Below are 19806 nucleotides of genomic sequence, written 5' to 3' on the forward strand. Positions count from 1 at the left end.
GTCCTCCATCTTTTCCAAGGACTTGTTGGTGTATGCTTGCATATATCTGGCAGTATTTAGTTCTTATTTACTACTGCATTCCTTGCTTAAGACTTTGTCATTGTTCTCAGGACCCTGGAGGCATGTCTCTAATCTTTTATTTGCTTTTAGTCTCTGGTCCAGAGCCTGTATTTATTGGAGTTGAGGTTGGATTTCGTTTTCGGAGGAAAACCTGCCCTCTTCAGGCTCATTAGGCACCCAAATTGAAACGCTGGATTTTTGACCTAGCATATTGTCAAGAGCAACTGGAATTGTATGCAGAACTGCTTCTCCTTACATTATACACACACGTTGCATATAAATGTTTACTTCTTAAACACAGCTTTAGGTTTCAAGAACTATTATAATGATGGTTCAAAAACATCAAAGTAGAACAAAGAGGCAGTGTATTCATATTCCTTTTTAGGTCTCGCCTAGCGAAAGCAGCGCATGCACTGCTATTGCGAGTACTTTTTGGAATCGATTCTCCGAAAGCCTTACAATCACGCGCAGGGATGGACAAAGATGGCTGCTCTCACCATTTGTCCAAACCTAACAGCATGCGCGTGCATATAAGGACAGTGGACAGCCCGCCGCCATCTTGTTGAACACGCGTGCGTTCACTTTAAACACGGCGTGCATTCACTTTAAACGCAGTTTAAAGGGAAAGCACGCCGCCATGCGTGCGTGTACTGCGCACCAGCCCGGCCGACCGCCCTTGTTTTTCTTCTTATCAAAATCGACAAAGTGTTTGGTAACTTGTGAGAAATTCCCTTTCACAAATAGTCTGTTTATTCTTCCAGATATATTTTTTTTTTATAAACCTCCCGCTCTGGAAAGGGGCCGGACCCCCACCAGGCTACTGTCCAGTCTGCATAGCAGTCAGGTGCTGACGTTCTGAGTTTCAACCGTATTGATTGCTGCATGTGGGCCGTAATCCTGTCGCTTTGAAGCCCAACGCGGAGTTTTAGGCACTGCTTCAAAAGCGCCGCAGAAATGAGAATGCATGCCCTCTGCCGCCCCAGACCCGCCTCGCCTACAGCTTTTGATTTTTTTTTTTTTTGACAGTGTCGTGGTAACAAATACAACTGGCGGTGTAACCGCTGATGGTGGCCAAACAACATTTTTTACCCTCAAAACATTTACAGGACTCCTCGACAAAAAAAAGTCGCAGAAAATCTTAAATCCGCATACAAAAATGTTTTATTTATTTGCATATGTTTGGTCAAGGTAGTCCATGTTCGTGTTTTGGTCCACTCACAATAAATTCACCAGATCGCATGGATGTTTCTGTCTCACCACAGCGTAGAGCTCCACCTCCTTCGACCCCCCCCCCCCCTCCTCTCTCCCCCCCCCCCCCCTCCCCCCCAAACTCATCTCTCACCGCCCACTCGCTGTCTTTCCAAAAGCGAGCCTGCCAGGATTATCTGGCGTCATATTTTGGAAAGATTAGCTGTATTTCAGGACATTCTCACTTCCAACACCCAAAACACACATAACAGTCAGAACATGTGTCACAACACTCGGGCCACGATGGTGAGTCCAATGGCAACGCCTTTACCATTCCTACTTGAGACGCTATGACCTTTTCAGTGACATCCAGTAGGAAAAAAAGTCCTTGCACGTTTTGTGTTTTGTTTTATTTGCATATTATTAACCTAACATCTTTAGCAATCATATCAACGCACAACTATTTCACGGTGTTGTGGTTAAGAGCCGTGACACAACGCATGACGTAATACATGCAATAGCATCACTGCATATTGCAGGCTGCACCATGCTACAATGTAACTAACATAGTATACCATAGCAACACATAGACTACCATAGCACAATATTACATAACTTAACTAAGTATAACTTTGCATAGCTTTAGATCGCAATACAAAACACAGCTTGTGGTCGCATAACATAACAAAACGCCTTCTGGCACTCCACTGCATAACGTGACCTAGCATAGGTTAGCGTGAGGTAGCATAACCTAACATGCTATAACATAACATAAGGAAAAATAATACAGTATAAATCAACTTAGCTCAGCACTATATTACAAAACGTAGTATAACTTTGAATCGCTTAGATAGCATGGCAAGTCATAACACAACATAGCATTGCATAACGAAATACATTATGGCATGATGTAACTTAGCACTACATAACATGACAGAGAATAGGATAGGTCCATCTTGCTGTCTATTTTATTGTACAGCGCTACTGTTCACATTTGGGCTTAAAAGGCGCTTTGTAAAACATAAAAGAGCGGAACATTACATAGCGTAACATGATATGACGCGACACGAGGCATGTTTGTTTACAGCTATACTTATCCAACAGTAAGACGTATAGACATTTTCTTTCATTTTTCACAATGAAACCTAATAAGTTCTGGACAAGACACATTTCCCAAATTACCAGAACAATCTCAAATTGTGAACAGATGCTGAGAGAAATAAAAGTAATACAAAGTTGTTGGTTTTTTTACAACACAGAGGGGTGGCCAGCAAAGATGGGCAGCAAAGTAAGGGCTTCAAAAAATGCTGCCACAGCTTGCAGTGCATGTGCGCGGACATGCACTTGAGCAGAGGCGCCATATGGCGTGAGTACTGCTGCGCGCGCACCACTCGCGCACATGCACTGCAAGCTGTGGCTGGCGGTAGCATTTTTCCCCTGCCACTGCAGTCATTTCTCAAAGCAGGCGCTTGCTTTTTTTTCTTCTGTTTATTACTTCTATGTAGTAATGGCCGCACCACCTTAGGCTAAAGTCGGGTGCTGAGATTGCTTCAAAAGTTAAAAAAAAATAGACAATTCTTTACTTTTGAAGCAATCTCGGCACCCGACTTTAGCTTAAGATGTTTAAGCTGAAGCACGGGTGCCGCCATTACTACAGAGCAGTAATAAACCGAAACAAGCATTGGCATAGCCAATAGGTCTCGTTTTTGGGACCTTATAAGTATTTAGTTATGCAACTGTTGCATGGCTAAACACTTCTAAGGTCCCAAAGGCGAGACCTATTGGCTATGCCAATGCTTGTTATTTATTTGTGTCTTTTTGAAGGTTTTGATATTGCTCGATTTGCAGAAAAGCAATACTAGATACAAAAACGACGTAGAAAAGGAATAAAAATATGTGCGCACAGATGTCTAACGAATGATAAAGAACGCCTTTCCCATATATCGACTGGTTTCCATACATTTGCCATATAAAAACTTTATATCAACGACTTACACTTGGCCCACTGCAAAGAAAAGCATGCTGTCATTTCCCAACAAACACACTGTTCTCTTTATAATGAGCTTAGAAGTATGAGCAGGTAAACCGAGCCTGGCAGGATTCGAGCTTGTGGCTTTCAGATGACAGATATACGGCGTGTTATTTTATGTTATGGTATTTACAGTTTTGTTGTTTTGTGTTATTTTGTGGTATGTTATGACGTTTTATCAAATGCTGTGTTATGATATGTCATGTTATGTTAAGTGCATTTGAATTACATACACATGCCCTTAATATGAAAAGTTAGCACTGTGAGCTGTCTGAACTTAACAAGGATTAACTCATAAGCAGCCTGACTGCATAGATGGATGGATGAGTGGATGGATGGATGGGCATACAGACGTGTTTGTATAAAATATAAACCTAATGGTAGAGTGTGAAGTCAGGTCACACTTATTTAATTACTCAATGATGGAAGGCCCTTGGCTCACACATGTAAGACATATACTGCCTCGTTTAGTTGAGGTCTTCAATATCTGACCTATTACCTTAGATCTAATTGTTAAATTTTGAACTATACATTCGTCTGAAAAAATACAAATGTACAGAGTCTGAAAAGTATGGCAAAATGACATCATGCCAAACATACGAATTCAAACATCAACACATGCATCCAACACCCACCCATGCGCAGCAGACGCCAGCACACACACATTCACACACACACCCATGTGCACTTTTAAACTTTTTTTGGGATAATCCATTTCATTAAGTTTTCAATGTAACCATACAAACAGCACCATTCAGAGTTACATCGCTTGCGAATAGTCCAGGGTAAGCACAGTTCACATTGTTATAAAAGGGTGACATACATGCAAATCAAAGGCCCATATCCCTAGAATCATTCCATAGACCCAGCCGGCCCAGCTTAAAACTCTTATCACCCCCACCCACTTCCCCCACATTCTGCGAAATTTCCCGGGGCATCCCCTGGCCACATAAAGAGGTCGTTCCTGGGCGGCACACCAGTCCATCCCCCTACGCCAGCGCGCCAATGTTGGTGCTGTAGCCGTCAGCCAATGGGCAGCGATATCTCTCTTAGCTACCACCAAGGCTGTGTTAAGAAAAAGCTTTTCGGCTCTGCTACCGTCCAGACCGTCAGTTATGCCCAATAGAATACACGCTGGAGCCATAGGGACCTCCCAACCCAAGACCTCCGTCAATTCCCCTGTTAAGGACTCCCAATACCTCTGCATTGCGGGACAAAGCCACACCATGTGATAAAAATCTGCGCTGGGATGGGAGCAGCAGGGGCAAAGGGCATCCGACCGGAGCCCTGCGCTGTGAAGGCGCAGCGGCGTAAGATAGGCAGCATGCAGGAAGTAAATTTGGACCAACCGAAGCCGCGCCGAGACGTGATTATTTTGGGGCCCATCAAGGCATCTCTCCAGTCGGCATCCTCTAGCACCCCAAGCCAGCCCTCCCACCTCTCCCGGAGGTGAGAGAGGGAGTTGGGGGTATTATTAGTGAGTGATCGTTATATTCTGGAAATCCCCCGCTTTCCCCAAATCACCAGTCATAATCTGGCGGACTGTACTTTGGCAAGGAAGTACCATCTGAGATGTACGAGCAAAGGGCATGGCGCAGCTGCAGGTAGTGTAAAAGTTGGGAGGGGTGCAGAGAATGCCTGGCCTGCAGGTCCTGAAAGGAGCGCAAGTGGGTAACACTCCAGACATCGCCCAACAGGGATATCCCAATGAGGTCCCATTGCCGGAACCCTACCAGGGACACCACCTCCCCGAGCCGGGTGCCACACCAAAGGGGGGTATATTGCGTCAGTCTGCCCGACCAGCGGGTGTGGCGCAATGAGGCCCGCCAAGCCAAGAACACTCCACGAGTAACCTCAGGGAGAGCCTGAGGGACAGCTGCACCATAGAGCATCCCCTGGAGGGAGGCGAAGCCCAGAGTGTGCAGTTCCAGGCGATACGCCGGATCGGACCATCCGCCGTTAAACCAGTCATGAAGCGTGAGTAGTCGGGTCGCTAAATAGTACAGATAGAGGCTCGTCAGACCAAGACCTCCGTCAAAAGGTGGAATGCGGCACTGAGCCAGGGCCAGCCTCGTCCTCTTCCCCGGATGAACCAGTGTGGCTAGGTGGGGTCGTCGGCGGTTAGCCAGGATGGAGGCGAAGATCTTAAGTTCAGTGTTGATGAGCGAGATAGGACGATAGTCCGAACAACAACTCGAGGGGGGTTGAGACTTTAGGGATTACTACAATGGTCGCCAGGTCCGTCTCCGGGCGAAAGGAGCCACGCTCCACCACTTCATTATACATCTCAAGGAGAGGCAGAACAAAAGTATCCCGGTAGGACAAGTAAAATTCTTGGGGGAGCCCGTCCGGGCCCGGCGTCTTACCAGCTGCCATGCGGGAGATGGCGTCTGTCGCCTCCTCAGGGGTAATCGGAAGATCCAGATCCGCCGCCGCAGATTCACTAAGACGCGGCAAGGGGAAACGCTCACGCTGGAGGAGCTCGTGGAGGGAAAGGCCAGGCAGGCGCCCGCGCCGTGTATAGGGTAGTGTAATAGGTTGCGAAGCACTGAGCCACGCCAACGGGGCCTGTTGGATCCCACCACTCTTGTCCGATTGGCCATGGGGTAGGTGGCCAGGCGATGGAGGAGTTTCCCATTTTTATCTCCCCAGCCGTACACTCGGGCCACCGAAGAGTGCCAAAGGAGTTTGGCAGCTTCCATCGAGGTCTGCCTGATCTCGTCCCTCAGGAATGCAAGCCTCCTATCCTGGGCCTCATCCCTGTCCACGGGCTGGAGTGTCTCAAGCTGGGCGGCCTGAGCTTAAAGAAGCGTGACCTGGGATTCCCGGGCCGCGCGGGTGAGCTTAAGCTGGCCCTTCGCAAATCCTCGGATGGTGGCCTTGCCAGCCTCCCAGAGAGTGCGAGAGGAGGACACCGAGCCCTGGTTTATAGTGGAATAACGTCGGAGCTCGGTACCAACACTGTCCCTCAACTTACCGTCCTGGAGGAACCAGGCGTTGAGCCGCCAAAATGGGCGGGAGGATTGGGGGAGGGCGCCCACACGGAGGGTCACCGGAGAATGATCTGAAAGGCCCCTGGGAAGGATAGAGACCGTTTGAGTTGCCCGACAATTCAAGGCCGGCAGGAAAATATAATCTATGTGCGCATGGGTGCGGTGTGAGGCTGAGGTGTGAGTGTACTGCCGCGCAGTCGGGTGCCAAAGTCTCCAGGCATCTCCGAGCCCCAGGCCGGCAGCCCATGTCTTGAGGAGGTCAGATTGGGTGGCTCTGGAGGTGGAGGAGGGGGACGTGGAGTCAAGGACAGGGTCCATAACAGCATTAAAGTCACCTCCCACCATGGTCAGTCCCAGGGGTAGGGCAGCAATCACAGGGGCAAGCCTATGGAGTGTGGGAGCCAGCAGGGCGGGGGGCGCATAAACCACTACCAAGTTAAGGGGAAGGTCCCCGAGGGCCCCTTCTAGAAGAACAAAACAACCCTGCGGGTCATGCATCACTTTACGCGCTACTAAGGGAAGAGCGCGACGCGCCAGGATAGCCACCCCTCTCAAACCTCTATTGAATCCAGAATGTCAGACCGCTCCAAAGCCATAGCGCGCAAGTATGGGGCAGTGGTTGCCTAGTAGGTGGGTCTCCTGAAGCAGGAGCACATCCACAGCCTGACGCTGAGCGTATTGCAGGACGGCAGCGCGCTTAATCTGGTCCAATAGGCCATTGACATTCCAGGACATTATATGGAGAGAGGACGCTCCGCTAAATTCGCCAGACATGAGGGGACCTTGCAGGGAGCCGGACCATCGGCCTGTACTTTTAAACTTATAAACAGAACGTTTGAGTATAGTTTGTCTTACATTAACCCCTTACACTAACACGTATTTTGATCAGTTTTACAGGAATGAGTGATATGATTTTTCCCTAACATACCGCCTCAGACTTACAGTGAGAGTTTGGCTGAGCCTGCCTGAACCAAATTGGAGGCCTATTTGCCATTTTAGAACTCGAAACTGCAAAAGTACTACTTAATGAGGGTGAAACACAAAGGGAGCAGACAACATAGTCCTCATCCAGTTGCGAAAAAAACAATACATCACAAAATGTGCGGAAAGCAAAATAACTCTTAGAGTGGGTACTTTGTGAGGAAACCAAACCTTCTAATTCCAACTGATAGTTGCAATAATTCATCAAACCTTTTGGCGGTTGAACAGGCGCGAATTCATAGGATATCTACATATCTTGATATTATGTTACAGTTATATAATATCAAGATATGAATATTTCCAATGAGTTATCGCCTGCTCAACCACCAAAAAGTTTGATGAATTGGGCAATCCACCTTCCTATTTAAATATTCTGCTGCATCAATATTTTTAAATCAGATACATCGACTATTTTGCCCAAAGAGAAACAGTTTGTGCAGGGTATCGTAAATCCATTACTATTTTCTGTATTTGAACTTCTCAACGGAATTTTCCACATCAGGTAAACATATTTGTGGTGGTGGTGTTGAAGTTGTCGGAAGTTATAGACTAGTAGGTAACCAATTAACTAACTAAAAAAAATACATAAATCATCATAAAATGTTTGGAGATAAATGCTAGTTCCACAGGGCACACTATTATGTAGTGGTTCATTTTTGCCAGTAGTTATTTTCATAAATAATATGTTACACAACAAATTCAAAGACTGGAACTTGAATTTATTTAAACTTCTGCCTTCTTCCTGTTGCCTTTTACAGGTGTGAATGCCAAGTTTTTTTCAAGTGGGCCCTAACACGTCCCCTAGTTTTTATTTTAGCAGACAAATATTGATTGTTAGAATGATATAAAGTATAAACAGTATATATTATTTGGCGACCTACATCGTGTTCTACAGTACACTGAATAGTTTGTTATATTGTTAAGTTAGAATATATTTCAACAAGAGGTACATACTGAATACATACACCGGATTTCACAGTTGAAGAAAACTTGGTACTAGAGAGCAATAGGCAGATGCTGTATTTTTTGTTTTTTAATCCATTGCTTCATACTGTTCTTATAGCAGGTTCTGGTGGCTCAGTGGACTAATGCATCCACTGCAGGGGACTGTGTTCGACCTCATGGTCACAGGTTCAATTCCTGGTGGGTCCAATCAGCCTTTCATCCATCTGAAGTCGATAAAATGAGTACCATTGAGTTGGGTAACAATAAACATCTGTTATTCTGTGCCAAGAGACCTTTGGGTGAGCGTGCCCCTTACAAAATGTTAACTTATGTTAACTCAATATACTATATTTTTATAAAGATTTTCAGTTATGAAGCACAATGCTTACAAGGTACGATTCTCCTGAAGGGTGGCATTCTGTCGTCCTAAATCCCGTAATGGAATGAGCATCAAAGAGTGGCAGGGCGAATGGAAAATGGAATATCTTCTGTGTGTCTGTGAACTGCAAATTGTGTTCAACCTTTTAGTTATAGCTAAGGCCACTGGAATGATGCAATTGTGCAACTGCAACGTTTTTTGTATATTTATAGATTTGCCACATAATCTAGCATCTGCTGTATAATCTGCACATTTTAACAAAAAAAATGTTTCTTGCTCACACGTTCAAAAGTTAGTAAAATCGCAGCATCATGTGTTGCCGCGCAGTGGATGGCCCTTTGGAAATTTTGACTGGTCACCTTTCTGTTGCTTATCGCTGCATTTGGTTTTTAAACTGGTACTAACGAGGTGCAACCAAGGCCCAGACAGTATTAACAAGTTTAAAAATTACAAAATATTGAAGAAATACCTTCACAAAAAGCGCCGCATTATATTGCATAATTTGACTCTACCTGTTGCATAATTTACTCAACAATGGCGCATAATTTGTCCTTCCCCTGATACATAATTCCAGTGGCCCTGTTTATAGCTTCACCATTTGCAGCTGTGTTTGTCATGGATGGATGGGTGTGTGTTTGGCACATATCATTTTAGACCGCTGACTTCAGTGCTTTGTTTTAAATGCAGTCAGCCTTGAAATGTCTTAATGGGGAAAACAAAACAACAAGCATTGGAAATACAACAGGTCTTGCCTTTCATTAGCTTAAAGCCATTTGCTTTGCTATACAATACCATTAGCAAAGCAAATGGCTTTAACTTAATCAAAGGCGAGACCTATTGCATTTTCAATGCTTGTTTCTGTTATGATGCCAAAAGCTTAAGGTCTTCCACTTTACAGCATTTTGTGACCAGCCCAGCTTACCTGTGCTGCTGCATTGCTCTCTCCTGCTTTTGCTTCATTTTACTGCTTTCTCCTTCCTCCCCCCCCCCCCCCCATTTTTCTGAGTTCTTTCTCCTACTTTTTGCCTCGTTTGTACTGCTTTCTCCTTCCTAGTCATCCTCCACGCAGCAGCAAATAGCTCCAGCGCCTTGAGACCTTCATGGGTGATTTTCCATGCTTTACAAATGTTTGATTGATTCATTAAAAGGTAGAGCCGGACAACCCAGTAAGAAAACGTGATCTTTGGGAAAGACAAAGATCGAGAGATGTGTGTGTTTGGCTATGCCCACATATAGTAGGGGGAGACCTCTAGTTTCTGAAAGTGTGAACCTGAGTTCTGTGTTTTTTGTTTCTTCTCAGGGAATAACACATGTTTCTATGGAAAATGTTACTACTGCCGGGAAACGGAGCCTGCCTGTGCTAACTTGGATGTAATGGAAGGAACAGTTACTCTCTGGCTTCCTGATGTGTGGCCCTTGCAGAACCACCGCCATCCTTGGGGCCGTACCTACAGAGAAGGCAAGCTTGCCAGGTACTGGTGCAGTCAGCCCAAGAGTGACATACAAGGGGGTTGGTGTTGTTATTGGGCAGTAATAAAATAAATATATGCCCTTTCACTTGCATCAAGATTGTGCATTCTAGGTGTATCCTAGTAGGTGGTAGTAAGTTCCAAACTCCTAAATGATGACACAGTCATACTTAGTAAAGTCAATGTCCAGCCAGAGCTGCATCTTTTGAACATTTCTATATTAACATATACTGATAAAGTTAGGAAGTTAGAAATATCAACCACGCATAAACCTTGAAGCTTGTGGTACCTTTTTATGGCAAAGAGATTTCTAGGAGGAGCTTTGACCGAATATGACTTGGACGCTATGGGGTCTATTAGAATGTCGGGCGGATCGCCACCACCCGCATGGCGGTGGCGATCTGCCCGACATTCTCCTCCGCCCGCATACCATTTCCCCCCGCCATATTAGTATGGCGGGGGAGACCCAGGCGGACGGAAAGACCATCCGCCGGTCACACAGGTGACTGGCCGGAAAAGGGGCCTGATATGGTGGCGGTGTCTGCTAGACACCGCCATCCATATTAGGATGACAGCGGGAAGCAGCCTTTCCGTGGCGGCAAGGCATGCGGTTGCCTCAGTTGGGAGCTCGTTGCGGGCCTCCAGGTTGTTGGGGGGGCACATGGGAGGTACCTATGGTACCCCCCAGCATTTGCATGGACAACGTGGCAGGCACCGCGCGGTGCCTGCCACGTTGTGCATGCAAATGCGCACATGTCTTTTTTTGTATTGCCGCAATACAAAAAATGGGGGATGCGCCCACCAGTGTGGCGGGCGCATCCTAATTGCCCATGCGGGACCACCGTATCCTTAGCGGGCGGTCCCATTTCACGGGGCAATGGTGGGCAGACAAAGTCCACCCGGCATCATAATAGACCCCTAAGTTTCTTACCTGTGGAGTGGGAGCTCCTTTGAATTTTTTTTTATAAACCAGGTTTTTATTGTTTTCCAAACGCAAACATAAAACATGTACATCAACATTATGGCAGTAGCACCACAGTACATAAGTCACAGTCCAGAGTTAAAGGTCCAGACCATAGTATTCCCACTATTGCCCCCAAATCATCCCATGTTTTGGCAGGCAGTTTCTAGCAGCACAAGTAGGTTTCTTCTTCTCAGCGATCCAGTCCCCACCCGCTTTCCACTCCACCAAGGCGGGGGCTTGTGGTGAATTTTACGTTTGGCAACCAGAGAGGCGACTCCCACGAACGTCTGCTCAGCCCGTGGACTGCCAAAATCGTCCAATATGCCCCGTTGTTGTGTAATTCCCACAAATCCATAGGACCTGCTCGCTTGTTGAACAACAAACTTTGGGTGAGGTGCCTAGACTGCACCCCCGCAGGATATGCTGGCCTAGATACCAGCAAGCTCATAGTGCCACCACAGTCCCCCCCCCCACACACTTACCAGGGAGCAAATCGTTCCTGGCAACTACTGAACACGGCAACCCTGACCCCTCGGGGATCATGGAAACGGATAGTTCTCTTCCAGGGGATCCTCATCAATAGTCATAAGCACTAGAATATTCCCGCCCATGCGCGGGACCCCGGATACATAATCTTATATGTGACCTAGCAAATGCAGCCTTTCACAACCAGAGCTGAATAATGCTGTAAGGACTCCCCTGTATATTATAAATAATATATCTAATATAAACAATATATCATAAAAACAGGGAAGAAAACCGCAAAGTATGTTTGAAAACTGTTTTAATGCTTAGCATTTAGCCCAAAACCTCAGATAGGTCTGAAAGCATTGACAGCTCACAGGCTGCATTGCAGAAAACTTCAGCCTAGAAAGGCTAGAAAGCGAACTCATAGCAACATAGAAAAAACTGGCACCGTGCCTTTAAGGCAGCCATGACCCCTAGCTTCCCATCATGCCTCAGGGGTGACAGTTAGGTCAGTTGTTCTTTCCGGCTCCTTCAGTCAGGACCCTGGTTACACAGCTCCACTCTTTTCTGGTTTTATTCAGAAATAATCTACTTTTTTCAGGAAAATTTTGTCTTACTTCGACGTTTTACATCTAGTCAAGTAAGGTGTTTACTTTTTCTGACTAATTTTGGTATTTTTTTTTCCCAATCAAAATGCCATCCCTTTTTGATCCCTGCCCTTCTTGTGGAAAAAAGAAGGCCAGGTCAGACTCTCACTCAGTCTGTATTATTTGCCTGCCTAAAGATCATGTTCCCAAGACTTGTCCTCATTTCCAGTCTCTCTCTAAAAGAACTTTGAAAGACAGGGAGCGTATACGCCTTTATGGGCTGGCAGAAAAGGCTTCCAGAGGCAGGTCTCCGGTGAGAAAAGGCTCTTAGAGGCCCAGATCCTCTTCTAGGAGTAAGAATCCATCGGCGTCGGGCTCAGCGCCTTCGAAAACAGCCACCGGAGGGGCATACATCTAAGAAACGACCGTCGACGGCGGGCTCTCCGTCGAGAGAACGCAGGCATGAAGGTACGTCCCTACATTCAACGTCGACTTCGAGGATTCGGGAGTCTCCGCCGTCGTCAACCCGGCGACGATCGGCGTCAAGGAGTTCTAGTCTACCGCCGACGTCAACTCTGCGACGATTGGCGTCGAAGAGCCAAAGTCCTCCGCCATCGTCAACCCGGCGACGATCGGCATCGAGAATCAGCAGACCTCCGTCGACATCGGGTAGACGTTCGACGTCGAGAGCTGGCAACCCTCCGTCGCCGGCACTCAGACGACGTTCGCCGTTGAGGGGGGAGAGTTCTCCGCTGTCGCCAACCAGGCAGCGATCGGCGTCGAACGAGAAGCCCTCCGTCGTCAGTCCAGCGACGATCGCCGTCGAGAACCGGAAGCCCTCCGCCATCATCATCCCACGACGATCGGCGTTGAGGAGAGGAAGTCCTTCCGCGCCGTCGATCCCACAGCGCTCGACGTCGAGACGAAGAAGTGCATTGCCGTCGTCGATGCGCCAATCGCCGTCGAGACATTCGACGTCGAAACAAGCGGAGTCAACGCCGAGACCGCTCCCAGAACCTAGTCGAACTTCGACGGCTAGAAGAAGTTTTAGATCGACGTCGAGGAGGACGCCGTCGGAGCAGGCTATACGCTCGACGTCGAGACCCACATCACATAGATCTGAAGAGGGTTCAGTGGTTTTAGTGACTGAATCAGCCTCGAGACACTCAACCTCTCATTCCTCAAGACGTCCGTCGAGGCATTCTCCATCTGCGTCCCCAGAACATCATTCGATGAGATCACGACAGAGGTCCCTATCACATCAGAGGAGGACCTCTCCTTCTATACATCTATCCCCAAGATGGCTTTTACCAGTCCATCACTGGAGTAAGACTCCGGTGGGAGCATCGAGAAGGGAGGAAGAATACACAAGCCCTATCCACAGATCCCCTCTACAAAGATTGGTACAGGAGGTGGATAGATCGCCTTCGCCTGTACGTCAGCACCGTGCAGGAAGATCTAAGGAACGCAGGCCTTCTACGTCACATCACCGAAGCAGGAGGTCTCCTTCATGGTCGTCTTCCTCCACCCACTCCTCTAAGAGGGACTATTCACCTACTCTATCGGACAGCCTTCAATCGAGACTGTCTCCGATAGATGACATTAACACATATCATGATGTGCTGCAGAGAGGGGCACAGAAACTGAACATTGAGATGTCCACCCCTCAGGTCGCAACGACAGTGATCTTCGAGACACTCCACCAAAGATCTGCTTCGTGCCCGTTGCTACCTCTGGTTCCTGGGCTTCTGGAACCAGTAATGGACATTTTTCTAACGCCCTCAGCGATTAAGGCTACACCGGCCAGAATTCAAAAGAAATTCAAGCCTGCTGATGCAGACCCGGTGTTTTTGAAAACGGATCTGCCTGCGGATTCAGTGATTGTCGCAGCGGCACGTAAAACGCACGCAGTCTCTACACATGCGTTGGTCCCTCCGGATAAAGAGAGTAGGAACCAGGATTCTGGGGGAGGAAAGGTTTGTGGTTCTGCAGCGTCTTCGCTTAAAGTCTCCAGTGCAGCAGCCTTATTAGGTCGGTACGACAGATCCTTATGGGATTCTTTGGATCGTTTCAAAGAGAAGCTACCAAAGGAGGATCAGAAGGACTTTGGGGAAGTCATTACAGAAGGGTCCCTGGTAGCTAATCAAATGATTAGCACTGCAGCGGATGGTGCCATTCTATCGGCGCATTCGTATGCGCATGGCATTTGCACAAGAAGGTCTGCCTGGTTAAGGCTTACAGCTCTTAAACCGGATGCTCAGCAGAGGATCCTTAACCTGCCTTTTTCATTGTTTGGGTCCCACACAGATGAAGAGATGGCTCGAATGAAAGCCGAACTAGACACTTTGAAGGCGGTGGCGTTAGAAAAGAAAAAGGAATTCAGACGAAGATACAGACCCAACCAGCGCAAAGGATACCAACAGAGGGTTCAAACCCCTCAGTGGTCCCAAAGCAAAAACCAGGGAAGATCGCAGTTTCAAGGTCGAAAGTCAAACAGAGGTAGAGGAGGTAATCAACAGCAATCCTCCTCCACAACTCGAACAGCAGGAAAGCAATGAACCAGAGCTTCCTCTGACGCCGTTGCCCACTCCAGTGGGAGAAAGTGTTTCACGTCATCTGAAAGCGTGGCGCAACATAACAAAAGATCGTTGGGTGCTCAGTATACTGCGCAATGGATACGCACTACGTTTCCTTGTGTCTCCAAAGGACATCCCTCCAAAAAGATCTCGTCCTCACCAGCTAAAGTTACTACAACAAGAAGTGGTGGCTCTTCTGCAAAAAAAGGCCATAGAGAAGGTCCCCCGCTCTCAGTGCGGAAAGGGAGTGTACTCCAGGTACTTCCTTGTGCCAAAAAGAGATCAGGAGCACAAGTTCAGACCTATCCTGGACCTTCGGTCGCTGAACAAAGTCATCTTGAAAGAGAAATTTCGCATGCTGTCACTTCATCAAATATGTCCACATCTGCAGGCAGGAGATTGGATGTGTTCAGTGGATCTCCAGGATGCGTATTTCCACATTCCTGTAAGTCCCCGACATCGCAAATTTCTGCGATTCGTGGTCTGCAGCAGTCCCTACCAGTTCCGGGTGTTGCTCTTCGGACTAAAATCTGCCCCACGAGTCTTTACCAAGTGCATGGCGGTGGTAGGGGCGGCTCTACACAGGAGAGGACTGTTCGTATATCCGTACTTGGATGATTGGCTCTTGAAAGGGCCATCTCCTCAGCAGGTAAAGAGCGACTTCCAAGTGTGTCTATCTCTGCTCCGCAGGCTAGGCCTGCACATGAATATGGAGAAGTCGGTTCACCAGCCTACACAGGTGATCCATTAACTAGGCTCCGTTCTAGATACAAACCTAGGAAGAGGGTTTCCTTCGGAACAGAGACTTTTATCAATTCAACAGAAGTGCGAAGTTGGTCTCCAGACAAATCGCCCAACGGTCCGACAAGTGGTGTCCCTATTGGGATCAATGGCTTCTTGCATATTCCTAATTCCCAACGCCTGGCTGAGGATGAGGCCTTTACAGCAGGACCTGGAGGACAAGTGGAACCAGGCAACGGGTCTCTGGGAAGACTGGATCGTGCTTTCACAAGCAGCAAAATCGTCTGTTCTATGGTGGACTCGTCCACAGAACCTCTTAATGGGAGTCCCCTTCCATCAACCTGTTCCAACCCAGTCCTTGGTAACCGATGCATCTCTGCAGGGATGGGGAGCACACATGGATTGCCTACAGATGCAAGGGCGGTGGTCCGTCAAGGAGTAATCCTACCACATAAACATGTTAGAACTGCGAGCAGTCCATCTAGCTCTGAAAGCTTTTCAGCCCTCGATTGTGTCCAACTCAGTCCTCATCCAGACTGACAACACGATCACCATGTATTACTTCAACAAACAGGGTGGTACGCGTTCTCGCCCTCTCTCCCTGGAAGCTCAAAAGATATGGCATTGGCTTCTAGCCCGAGGACTCTCCGTCACAGCGGTGCACCTCCCAGGGGAACGAAACGTGCAAGCAGACTCACTCAGCCGGCACTTCGAAGATCAGCCAGACTAGGTGCTAAACGACGAAGTAGTGGCAGAAATTTTCCATCAGTGGGGGCAGCCTTTCATAGATCTGTTTGCAGACGATCTAAACAAAAAATGCCACGCCTTCGCCTCCAGGTTCCACCGTCCAGGGACGAAGGAGAATGCTCTTTGGATGGATTGGTCCGGAATATTTGCATACGCCTTTCCTCCCCTGCCTCTGATTCCGAAGGTGGTATCCAAGCTCATCCGGTCCAACATGTCAATGATCCTGATAGCCCCAGACTGGCCTTGGCAGTGGTGGTACCCGGACCTATTACAGCTGTCGGTGCACCCCCACAGGAGGCTTCCTTGTAGATCGGACCTACTGTCCAAGATGGACGGGAAGATTCTACATCCCAACCTTCCCTCACTGAACTTGGCAGGATGACACCCGAGGTCCTGCAATATGGACATTTGAACTTACCACAGGACTGTATGCATATACTAAAGGAGGCAAAGAGGCCTTCCACAAGGGCTTCGTACTCCTTTAAGTGGAAACGGTTCTACTTGTGGTGCTCTCGTAATCATTTTAATCCAACCACAGGGCAGGAGGTTATTCTTCCTTACCTCCTGTACTTGGCTAAATCAGGTTTGAAGTATTCATCAATAAGAGTACATTTAGCGGCCATTACGGCCTACAGAAAGTCTCCAAACCAGCCTTCCTTTTTCCAACTACAGGTGGTCAAGGATTTCCTACAGGGGTTGAAAAAAGTGTATCCCCCTGTTCGGCCTCCTTCTCCTCCTTGAGAGTTGAATCTAGTCCTCTCTAGATTGATGGGTCCTCCTTTTGAGCCCATCCATAAAGCCACGCTGCAGCATTTGGCATGGAAGACCGCTTTCTTAGTCGCGATTACATCAGTGCGTAGAGTAAGCAAAATCCAAGCGCTGTCTTCCAAAGAGCCATATACTATCTTTCACCACAACAGAGTAGTATTAAGGACTCACCCTGCTTTTCTACTGAAACTTGTATCTGATTTTCATGTTAATAAGTCAATTTTAGTTGTCTGAGCTTGATTGTTAATTATTATTTTCCTTTGCCCGCAGTGGATGAGGTGAGGCTCGCTATTCTATTCTAGTGCTTATGACTATTGATGAGGATCCCCTGGAAGAGAAGGATTAGTTACTTACCTGTAATCCGAGTTCTCTTCCAGGGGTATCCTCCTCAAAGCCCTAAGCAACCCTCCCGCCTCCCCGGGCAAAGGATCCTTATTCTTAAGAAGTTGTCAACTCTTTGTGTCACCGCAAAGAACTGACCTAACTGTCACCCCCGAGGCATGATGGGAAGCTAGGGGTCATGGCTGCCTTAAAGGCATGGTGCCAGTTTTTTCTATGTTGCTATGAGTTAGCTTTCTAGCCTTTCTAGGCTGTATTTTTCTACAATGCAGCCTGTGAGCCGTCAATGCTTTCAGTCCTATCTGAGGTTTTGGGCTAGATGGTAAGCATTAAAACAGTTTTCAAACATGCTTTGCTGTTGTTTTCTTCCATGTTTTTATGATATATTGTTTATATTAGATATATTATTTATAATATACAGGGGAGTCCCTACAGCATTCTTCAGCTCTGGTTGTGAAAGGCTTATTATATATATATATATATATATATATATATATATATATATATATATATATATATATATATATATATATATATATATATATATATATATATATATTCACTGAAAAAACCATAGGTTTCAGGGGTGTTATAGTTAGCTGGACTTTTCACTTGTACAAAACCATTGAAATTCCCCCGTTACAGTTAGTTCAGCTAACTATAACTCGCGCGCCCGCAATGCACTGCTGATGACGTCACATATTACATCACTCATGACATGGTCAGTGACATCACTCATGACATCACTGATGACATCTCAAATGACATCACTGATGACATCACTGATGACATCATCCAGTGAATGTGTGTTTTTCTGAAAATTAAATATGTTTTATATATGTATATCTCAAGGTCGATGGAAGAATAAATGGGTATATAAGTGTCTAAATGGATGATTTGTTTTTGAAAAATTGATTGTGTAACTGACTGATTAAGTGTATCATAGTGAATACATGGCTTAGTGAGTAATGTTTAAATATGTAAATATCTGTATCAGTCTCTCACTTTGTGTATAAGTGGCTGCATGGGTTGGTGAGTAGCTACATGGGTGTCTATATAGGTTATTAGTTGGTTTTTTGAGTATCAGTCTGAGTGTCTGCATGGTTCGGTGGGGGGTATTACGTAGTGCATAGGTGCATGAATGAGTGACTCACTGTTTGTATGTGTTGAACACAGCATGTGTGCAGGACTGTATGGGTGGATGAGTGTGTGTATGGGTGTGTTAGTGAGTGAATGACTGTCTCAATAGTGTCTTTATGAGTAACTACATATGTTTTAAACTAGTATATGTGACTATTGGTGTATATATGTGAGTATATGTGAGAGTGAGAGATTGAAAGAGTTCCTGTATGAATAAGTATGTGTTTCTATAAGTGATTGTTTAAAAGACTAAGTATGTGTAAGTTTCCGTAGAAGTAAGTATGGTGGTGTGTGTATAACTGTATATGCAAGTAAATGTATGTTTGATTCTTTATTAGCATGAGTGACTATGTGTGTGAGTAACTCTATGGATGAGTGGCATTGTGTAACAGGATGTATAGGTGTATGAGTACATATGATGAGTGAGTACATGTATGAGTGACTGCATAGGACTGTTGGTGAATGAGTGGATGTGTATGTGGATCTTAGAATTACTGAAGAGGTTGTTGTAACTGGTATTGGTATGTCCATTGTTTTGAAAAGTTTAGTCTCTATTTTTGAATGTGTGTATCAAAGGTTATATTAGGGTGAGAGGAGGTCTGCCACTCTATCACAAGGATGATGTCATCAGTGATGTCATCAGTGATGTCATTTGAGATGTCATCAGTGATGTCATGAGTGATGTCACTGACCATGTCATGAGTGATGTAATATGTGACGTCATCAGCAGTGCATTGCGGGCGCCCGAGTTATAGTTAGCTGAACTAACTATAACGGGGGAATTTCAATGGTTTTGTACAAGTGAAAAGTCCAGCTAACTATAACACCCCTGAAACCTATGGTTTTTTCAGTGAATTTCTGAGGTTTTTTAAATGCTAATTCCTAACTATAACGTGCCTGAAACCTATGGTTTTTTCTGTGAATTTCAAAGGTTTTTTAAATGCTAATTTCTAACTATGCCTACAGAGATAGGACATGTGAAGAAAGAAGAAAAAATGCACAGAAAGAAACAAAAGAAGTGCAGAAAGAAGCAACAGAAGTCCTCAAATACGAAGATAAGTGCAGGAAGAAGGATAACGTGCAGAAAGAACAAAAAGAAGAGCAGAAAGAAGCCTTGTTGCAAAATCATCCTGTACCCTCAACTTTTTCAGACGGATACTGGTGGTAACTGAGCCTGACTAACCAGTCCTAGAGCCAGTGCTATGTTAAAAGACACTTAGAATACAGTGAAAACGCCTACATACACTAGGGAACATTATGCGTTGGGGTCCCCCTGTGATTAGCATGACCTCCTCTGTAAGCCCCTAGTATATAAGAGGGCATGGGGATTAAAACTACCTCTTAAAACAGGCCACAGGGCGTTTTTGCACACGTTAACTCAGGCCCCGTCCCCTCCCTTCACCACTGTGTAAACACGCCCTGTGTCCATTTT

General features: G+C 46.3%; 1 protein-coding gene across 3 annotated transcripts in view; it reads left to right on the forward strand.

The window, feature by feature from the left end:
• The window catches only part of FAM20B (FAM20B glycosaminoglycan xylosylkinase), a 180831-nt gene that overhangs the window by 84287 nt on the left and 76738 nt on the right, over nt 1-19806 (forward strand). For all 3 annotated transcript variants that reach the window (XM_085601634.1, XM_085601635.1, XM_085601633.1), the window contains one exon: nt 9876-10047. In XM_085601634.1, the coding sequence (XP_085457760.1) occupies nt 9876-10047 (172 nt within the window). The remainder of the gene's footprint in view (nt 1-9875; nt 10048-19806) is intronic.

The sequence above is a fragment of the Triturus cristatus genome, chromosome 4_2, assembly GCF_964204655.1.
Source record: "Triturus cristatus chromosome 4_2, aTriCri1.1, whole genome shotgun sequence".
Taxonomy (NCBI): Eukaryota; Metazoa; Chordata; class Amphibia; order Caudata; family Salamandridae; genus Triturus; species Triturus cristatus.